The sequence below is a fragment of the Sinocyclocheilus rhinocerous genome, unplaced genomic scaffold (genome assembly GCF_001515625.1).
Source record: "Sinocyclocheilus rhinocerous isolate Xijiao unplaced genomic scaffold, SAMN03320098_v1.1 scaffold352, whole genome shotgun sequence".
NCBI classification, from domain to species: Eukaryota; Metazoa; Chordata; class Actinopteri; order Cypriniformes; family Cyprinidae; genus Sinocyclocheilus; species Sinocyclocheilus rhinocerous.
In genome coordinates, this window is record NW_015642448.1 from 721231 (window position 1) to 731077 (window position 9847).

At 37.4% G+C, this 9847-nt stretch overlaps 1 protein-coding gene across 1 annotated transcript in view; it reads left to right on the top strand.

Moving 5' to 3' along the window:
* Positions 1-9847, top strand: part of sec14l8 (SEC14-like lipid binding 8) — a 25687-nt gene that overhangs the window by 10623 nt on the left and 5217 nt on the right. The window contains exons 4-9 of the mRNA XM_016572780.1: positions 1581-1643; positions 2598-2786; positions 2908-3003; positions 3085-3145; positions 3290-3373; positions 6467-6573. Coding sequence (XP_016428266.1) covers positions 1581-1643; positions 2598-2786; positions 2908-3003; positions 3085-3145; positions 3290-3373; positions 6467-6573 — 600 coding nt within the window. The remainder of the gene's footprint in view (positions 1-1580; positions 1644-2597; positions 2787-2907; positions 3004-3084; positions 3146-3289; positions 3374-6466; positions 6574-9847) is intronic.

Sequence of the window (9847 nt, forward strand, 5' to 3'; positions counted from 1 at the left end):
ACATTTGATGTTTATCTGCTTACCCCCAGGGCATCCAAGATGTAGGTGACTTTGTTTCTTCAGTAGAACACATTTGATGATTTTTAACTTTAACCGTTGCAGTCTATCAGTTGTATAATGCATGGCAATGGTAACAAAATCTATGAGAGTAAAAAAAACATGCACAGACAAATCCAAATTAAACCCTGCGGCTCGTGACGACACATTGATGTCCTAAGACACGAAACGATCGGTTTGTGCCAGAAACTGAACAGTATTTATATCATATTTTACCTCTAATACACCACTATGTCCAACTGTCTTTGGGCGTGTGCACGGCATCCGGTGCGTGAGGTGTGTACGTGCTCTGGCGTAGTTTACGTTAATGGGTTTGTTGATATCCAGCCGAAGAGCAATCAACCATAACTTCAGGCGAGCAGGCTCAGAAGTTGGGAATACGTGGAAAGTCACCAAAGTCACGTGAGAGAACGTAATCTTTTAGTTTTAAGTCGGTTTGAACAATCCGGATAAGCGCAAGTAAGTACCATTTTGATTAGCCGTCGTACCTACAATGTTTGTGCACTGTGTAAACAATGAGTGACGTATACGCGCGAGAGATCACTTCCGGCGCTTGCGTAAACTACGCCAGAGCGCGTACACACCTCACGCACCGGATGCCGTGCGCGCACTCAAAGCATTTGTACATAGTGGTGTATTAGAGGTAAAACATTATATAAATACTGTTCGGTTTCTCGCACAAACCGATCGTTTCTTGTCTTAGGACATCAATGTGTCGTCACGAGCCGTAGGGTTTAATTTGGATTTGTCTGTGCATGTTTTTTTTTACTCTCATAGATTTTGTTACCATTGCCATGCATTATACGACTGATAGACTGCAACGGTTGGAGTTAAAAATCATCATATGTGTTCTACTGAAGAAACAAAGTCACCTACATCTTGGATGCCCTGGGGGTAAGCAGATAAACATCACATTTTCATTTTTGGATGAACTATCCCTTTAATAGTTAATAATGGTTGATAAGAGACTTCATTCTTTTTATTTTTGTTCAAAAAAATTAATTATTGCAAACTTGACTGACAATATGTTTTTTTCTGGGCTTACAATTATATTATTAATCCGTAATAATAACAAAAGTATTCATGCAGCATCTTTGAACAGATTGTGGTGCAGATAGCAGTTCTGCAGTGAAGTGTGCTTTTCAGGAGCCAATGAGTCACGTTAGTGCCTAATCACAGCTCATGGGCGATTACACCGTGATCATTCTGTGCTATTGGGTGTTCAAAGTGCTGTTTGCTTTCCCATTGTGTGAGTGATGCTTGTGTAGTTTATGTTTTTTTTTATTACAGACATTTTCTCGCCATCTTGTATCTCTGAACTCTGTTACCAGTATCCATTGTACCTCAGGTCAAAGCACAGCAGTATCTAATACACAGAGACTCATGGTGGCAAATTATGTTCAGGCAGAACTGATAACGCTGTCAAACTTTGCTGTGGTGAAGGTTTAAATCTTGATCATGTTAACAGTTTTAGAGCAAAAACACGGGCATGTTTTTAATCATGTGTTGTTTTTCATGCACAGCACATGGAATTTCGGAAACACTTGAAAGTTGACACCATCACCACAGAGTGGCAGGTGCCAGAGGTATGACACACTCGTTTAATGATTAAAGAACATATATATTTCATATCTAACATATCTATACTTTTTAATATTTACATTACTGTTCAAAGCAGTTACACTACTCTTCAAAGTAGTTTGAATCAGTAAAATTAGTAAAAATATTTTTATGTTCACCAGTCAAAAACAGTAATAGTGTGAAATAGTATTACACTTTAAAATATTTATGTATTATTATATATTAATTATTTAAGATTTTCTGTTTAGTATAGTTTACATTTAAATTTTTCTTCTGTAATTGCAAAGCTGAATTTCATCAGCGATTACTCTAGTCTTCTGTGTCTAGAAATGAACAGGTGTTTTTTGCCGCTGTCCCTTTAAGACTTCTGTGCATATGACCTCTATTATGATTGGCTGACCTACTCAAGCTCATTATAAACACTGCCATTTCTTAAAGGGGTCATCGGATGTCAATTTTTCACAAGTTGATATTATTCTTTAGGGTCTTAATGAAAAGTCTGTAACATAGTTTGGTTAAAATTTCTCAATGGTAGTGTAAAACAGCACTGTTTTTAGCCCGTCAAAAACAGCTCTTTTCAGAGCAAGCTCTTTTCTTGCATGCCGCTTTAAATGCAAATGAGCTCTGCTCGCCCCGCCCCTCTCTTCCGAGCCGCTCTCTGAGAGAGGTAAACTTTAGCAACATTCATCGTGAAACTTGCTAACTAGCACGTTATTAGCAAAGGCGATTTTGCAAAGATTCATTAAAAAAACCTTACACTCACTTCTTCTGGAGGTGAAGCTGGATCACGAATGATTCGCGCTAAGGTAGACGCATTTAGGTAGATCGGGGGGCGCATTCCCTTCAGAAACAAATGTAACCCACTGTGTCTTCAGCGGCTCACATGTCGGAAGTGCATGTCGATGACCCCTTTAATTTTATGATTTACACTTGTATTGATTTTTGTGCTCACTGCTCAGGTAATAGACAAGTATCTGTCTGGTGGCATGTGTGGCCATGACCGTGAAGGGAGCCCCGTCTGGTATGATGTCATCGGACCTTTGGACCCTAAGGGTCTGATGCATTCGGCGTCCAAGCAGGACTTTATCAAGTCTAAAGTCAGAGACTGTGAGATTCTGCAGAAAGAGTGTGACTTACAGAGCGAACGGGTATGTGTGCGGCTGTGAAAAGTGCTGAGGAATAGTGAGGAGGTTATGATAAATCATATCATGGCTTTATGTGTGTATTTAATAGTTTATGTCTGTCTGCTTTCTCTTTCTTCCCTCCCAGTTGGGTAGGAACATTGAGGCAATTACTATGGTCTATGACTGTGAAGGTCTGGGAATGAAGCACTTATATAAGCCTGCTATAGAGACTTATGGAGAGGTGTGTTTTTTGATTTTTAATATATTGTTTGGTTCTTTCAGTTGCATTAGACTCATTTATGTATTTAATGTTCTTTCACAGGTTCTCACTATGTTTGAAGATAACTATCCAGAGGGACTCAAGAGGTTATTTGTCATTAAAGGTCAGTAGTATCTTCCAAACTTTGTCAGTTATTAATATGGTATATTTGCACACTTAGGAGTTATTTAGTAAGCAATGCATATTGTGCATGTCACTATGATATACCGCTTGTGAAATCAGAATCTCAAGACTGTTTCTGTTGCAGCACCCAAACTGTTTCCTGTGGCTTACAATCTGGTGAAACATTTTTTGAGTGAGGACACTCGCCGTAAGGTCATCGTACTGGGATGTAAGTGAACACACATATCTTAACGCGCTAATGTCTTTTCAGGGTTCCTACTCCGCAGTATGGAATTACATTTTTAGTAATATCCAGGTCTGGATAAGTATGGAAAAAAGAAAACAGAGTATGAAAAATATTTGTTTCCAGACTGTTGCCCCATATAAATTTGGGAATTTCTAAAAATAAATGTATCAGACAAGCAGAGTGCTTTTGATGTTTTTTGGAGTAGGCAACCAGTGCTGTTAAACGTTTAGTGATCATTTAACACGACTTATTGAATTTAAGGTGCAAATTTTCATTCTGCAAAACTGTTTGTCTAACCAGTCTCTTTTAAACTTCACTAAATGAATGCGTGTATGCATTCTGCCACCTCTGTCTCAATATACTGTACAACGCGACATATGTGACAAATCATATGTGACCCTGGACCACAAAACCAGTCTTAAGTTGCTGGGGTATATTTTTAGCAATAGCCAAAAAAACATTGTATGAGTCAAAATTAACGATTTTTCTTTTATGCCAAAAATCATTAGGATATTAAGTAAAGATCATGTTCCATGTAGGGTTGGGCCGATAGACGATGCCATCGTCCATCGCCGATGGCTGACAGACATCACGATGTTAAGCCCCCCCCACCACCACCCCCTCTCCCGCAATCCGCCGCATCCCAGTTCCGTGTTCGGAAAGGAAATGAAGTGTACTACGGAAACCCTAAAGGGAATAAATAGCCTACGAGATGGGAGGATAAAAAAATATTTCAACACTTTTTCTCGCAATTATATCGTTGGGTAGGTATAGGTGACTGTATGTAAATTGCGGGCATCAGGGAGCCGCTATTGAAACCGTTTCGATTGCGCGCCCTCATTTTACTTTCACTTTCACATTTGAGATTCACGATCACAAGGACTCTATACTATGGAGCGGCAGTACCTACCACACATTTGACAATATTAGATGTTTGTCATTGGTGCTCAGGATCTGCAAATCATTCGCCATCGTCCTATCAGACATTTCTCCTTACTCTGTGTATGTGGTAAGTGAACTTTCATGTACTGTAATGCAACAGGCTACCGCTAGCAAGCGGCTAACCTTTTAGAGGCTCCATATATAACGCGTTATTTGTTTCACGCTTCAGACACACCCCTAACCCCGCCCCGCCCCCCGATGTCATCGTCCATCACGATGTTTCACTGAACGCTTATTTATTAAGCTTTCAGGTGATGTATAAATCTCAATTTCAAAAAATTGACCCGTATGACTGGTTTTGTGGTCCAGGGTCACATATGTTAACTCAGCGGTAGGACACTGCACTTATTCACAATCACAAAAGTACATAAAAGTACATTATTTGCATGTGCGCACACTAAAAAGCCTGTCAAACAGTGCCTGATTATTGGACTAAGTTATCTTTCACGTCTAATTGTGCTAATACTGTCAAAAACACACAAGGTTTACATATAAACACAGTTGGTTATGTGAGAGTAAGTGAGAGTAAACAGTTGAGAGAGAAAAGCGAATGCGTGCCTGTATATTAGATGCGTGTCTTAAAGCGACAGCAGACTAATTGTACTAAACGTGCTGCCGCTTGTCATTAAAGGGATAGTTCACTCATTATTTACTCACTCTCATGTTGTCCCAAACCTGTATTAATTTCCTTTTTGTGCTGAACACAAAAGAAGATATTTTGAAGAATGTGGGTAACCACAAACCAAAAAGTCCCCACTGACTTTGCTAGTAGGAGAAAAAATACTATGGAAGTCACTTGGGACCAGCAACTCTTTGGTTACCCACATTCTTCAAAATAACTTTTGTGTTCAACAGAAGAAAGAAACTAAGTCAGGTTTAAAACAACTTGAGAGTGAGTAAATGATGACAGAATTTTCATTTTTGGCTGAACTAACCCTTTAATGTTAATAAAACAACAAAACACAAAGAAAAAAGTTGCTTTAATTAGAATCGATGTATAATTTATACAATGAAGTGTATATAGTGTTTTATTTTTATTCATTCATTTATTCATTTTGTCCATTCAATTTCTTGAATGCTACTGTTAAATACACCCACTGTACCTGAAAAATAAAGCAATGTTTGTTTTATTTGGAGATTATGTGTATTTGTAATAGGTATCCTTGTTCTTATTTTTTAATAACAAAGATAAAATAATGACAAAGATTTGTATCCCCGCCCACTTTGGCCTAAATATCTGCCATTCTTTTTTTATTTTACGTTTTATTACCCTGTAAGGCTTTGTTTTTAAAATAGGGAAAGTACAGTAGTTTGGCTGTACTGCTCAGACAACTTGCAAAATAGTAAAAACAACAAGACAAAGAGTCGTGATAAAATCATAAATTGTGATTTTCCTGAAAAAAATCGTGATATGATATTTTTGCCATATCGCCCACCCCTAATGCATATAACATTACAGCAATTATTTGGCAACATAATAGCATACATAGTCAGAATATAACATTCATGAGAACAGTTGACTTTTAATACCATTTATGAAATATTGTCTGCAAAAATCTACAGACAAGTCTGGAAGAGTATGGAATTTTAAAATGGAAAATGTGTAACGTGCAGTTGTATTCATAAAACTTTTTCAGACAAATTCCCATACTGACTTGCAGTTTTCAGATCATTCAGCTAAATCTAAATGCATTTCGGTGGAAAATTTTGCAAATATCTTTAGCTGACAGAGTAGCTGGGGTGTTTCCTAAAGCAATATTCTGTGTTTTTCATCTTGATTGTCTGCGTACTGTATGTTTGACATCCTGTCAGTTACCATAGACTATAATTTCAACTCATCTTTTGGTGTGTATAAACAAAAAACACATGTGTTTACAGTAAATTACTAGCTACAGCTACTCCTGTTAAAAAATTCACTTGCTAATTTTCCATTTTAATTATTTGCTGTAAGTGTGTTTCCCGTTTTTGTGTTTAAACGCTGAGAGTCGAAATGCTGAACAGAAGTGCATAGACATTAGGTTGAAAAATAAACCCAGAATATTAGTACCCACAGCTGCCATCCAGATGTTTGACATAAGTCATGTTTTCACACAAATGCATTTTATCATTAAGCTTCTGTGTCTGTCTCCTCAGCAAGCTGGCAGGAGGTTTTACAGAAATACATCGACCCTGAAGAGCTCCCAGCGTACTATGGAGGCAAACTGACCGACCCTGATGGTGACCCCAGATGTAGAACCAGGGTGAGAAAGAAACAAAGAGCACGTATCATGCTAATGTTGGCTAAGTGACGTTGACTTGTTAACGAGGTAATGTTTAGCTGTAACTAAACCTAGATTTCTTCTTTCAGTTTAAATGGAATGACGCTGAAGATATTAAGGAAGTTGCGAAAACCACATGAGAATTAGTCAGCAGTTTCCGTTTCATGAATCTTGAGGTCTAACCCATGTGCAAAACCGACTTTCTTGATTGACATAGAGCGTCCATCTCATACTTTAATCAGCGGTGAAGTAATGTAGGATTCCTGATTTTAGAAATGTAAAGAATTTCTTAGTTTGATTGTTGATTGAACTGTCCTTACATCTGTGCTGGCTGTATTTAATATATATATATATATATATATATATATATATAATTAAGTATGTTTAGATCTTTATATAAATATTTAAATATTTATATAAAACAAAAAAAAAGTTAATAAATTTTACAGTGTTTATGCAGGGTCCAAAATTAACACTCGCCAACCATCAACATGTGAGTAAAAATTAGATTTTTTTAAATTGCAAAATAATTCATGGTTTAATTCACAATGAAAAAAAATCGTAGAGATACAGTTGGAGTACTAAAGAAAAAGACATTGACTGTTGCATGTACAAAAAAAGTTTTTTCCACAGTGGAAAATTGACCATCAACAGTTTAGCAGTTTTTTCTTGTATTATCACAACTCTGGATCTTCATGTGGAGATACAGTCATGCTGTTAAACCAACAAAATGCAAATGTGAGGAACAAGATCACAGTTTTATGACTATTGGCATCACAGAAAGTTTCACTGGCTTGTATATGATGCTATGAGAGACATCACAATCTGCTACAAATAAATTTGGGAAATAGCTTAATTCCAGTGACCATATGTAATTTTTAGGAAGTAATGCAAAATCCAGTTTCATAGCCAAACGTTTATTTTGGACTGTTTGTATGTTGTTTGTTTCCTGCTCATCTAGTGTCATAGAAAAATGCTTCACAATTTCAACCTTCTATGGTCAGCGCTTATTGTTTTGGTAAATATTTGTGATATGAGTTCAATTCAATGCTGTGTTCAGCCCACATAATTTCCATACAACCTTCCGACTAAATGTTCGAAGAGCCGACACAGCTTTTGTCTTTACGTGCTTTCCTTCAGTTTATGAAACAATGATAGATGTAAATGAAGATTTGCAGTCCACCTGTTCTCTCCCTGCTCTGTGTTGCTCAGTTTAATGCTTTGAATTTGCTTATTCGCCTATTTAGTTCAAACCTAAAGGAGCTTCTTGCTTATCCTTGCATCAGTAAACCCACATAATTTAGCAATACCAGGAAACATAGTATAGGAACATAGTCAGCCTGTTGCCTCTGACAACCTCCTTATAGATGTATTTTTAGTGTCTAATAGTGTCTCAAATCAACAGAGGGGTGGAATAGCTGTCAAATGGTTGTTTATCTATACCGGTTTATGATTGCAAAACATTATACATTTCTTTATGATACACTTGATACCATGTGTGGTGTAATCTGGACGAGAGCCTGTTGGATTGCTTCACTGGTTATTGCATAAGCTGATTACTCAGTTGATCGGCTGGCAAGGTTGCAGCTTTGGAGCGCATGACATGACTAATCTTCCCCTCCAATCTGTCAAAGCATTGTGGATATGATTCTGTTTGTGATAAATCCTGAATGTGAAGAGCAAAGGGCTGTTATGACAACGGCGCTGGCACTTGAAAAGCACCCCGTCAAACAGACATACAGGACATATTTAACCCTATGGTACTGCTCACTTAGGGGTCACACTTGTGCTCCTTGGCAGTCATGACAGATAATAATTGTACTTTTTTATGAAATTATGTACACTATTTAGTTTCAATACTATTTATTCTGTAATATTTAGTATTTTGTATCTAAGTAATGCAGCATTTATTTCAAGATCACAAGTGTGACTATTTTTTTTTAAAGAATAGTTCACCCAAAAATGAAAATTTGCTGAAAATTTACTCACCCTCAGGCCATCCAAGATGTAGTTGAGTTTGGCTCCTCAATGGAACAAATTTTGGAGAAATTTAGCATTGCATCACTTGCTCACCAACAGATCCTCTGCAGTGAATGGGTGCCGTCAGAATGAGAGTCCAAACAGCTGATAAAAACGTCACAATAATCCACAAGTAATCCACACCACTCCAGTCCATCAGTTAACATCTTGTGAAGTGAAAAGCTGCATGTTTGTAATTAAAAAATTCATCAAGATGTTTTTAACTTCAAACTGTTGCTTCCAGCTAATATATATTATAGCTAATATATACATCACTATTTAATATATACATACACTATCTATAATATTGCTTAAAGGGGTCATATGATGCGATTTCAATTTTTCCTTTCTCTTTGGAGTGTTACAAGCTCTGAATAAAGAAGATCTGTAAAGTTGCAAAAAGTCTCAAATCCAAAGAGATATTCTTTATAAAAGTTAAGACTTGTCCACGCCCTCCTAAAACGCCTCGTTTAAACACGCCCCCACATATCTACGTGACGATGTGGGAAGATTTGCTTAACGCCGCCCAAATGTTCCAAGCAAAGAAAGAAGGCGTAACTTTGATTCTCGCTGTAGTATTGTTGCTGCCGCCGCCGCCATGTCGTGAAGACGCCGTGTGTTTCATTGTGAAAGCGAAACTACTTTGTTTGGCCTTTCAAAAAAGGACGATATCGACAGTATAAATCATTATAATCCGTAATTATGTCCCCACTGGATGCAACAAATGCCTCGTTTATAATGGGTTTTAATCAGGGGCGTCATGCACTCATTATTTTTGAGGGAGCACAAGTTGGGGGGGGGGTCGCCATGTGACACACAGCAGCCACAACAGCACTTATGTTTTAATTTTTCCCTTTTTATTCGAAACATTCCCAAACGCATTAACCTAATTATCATGAAATATCTTGATTCTCACCTTTATAGATTATGTCTAGTGGGTGATGGTCAAAGTAACCTAATAATGTAATCTATTAACTATGCATAAAACTTGTCTCTTTACTAACAGATATGGGTGTCATGCCATAACATATTTTTAATAGGACTGAGTTTATATTTAATGTGAATTTAACATTGAAAGTTAATGTGAATAAAAACATTGCAAGTCAGGCTACTAATCATAACACTTTCTTCCTCACTCTAGCCACCGGCCTCCGCTCAATCTAGCCCGCCGTGTGTGACGCCGTGTGTTTCGTTGTGAAAGTGAAACTACTTTGTTTGGTCTTCCAAAAGAGGACAC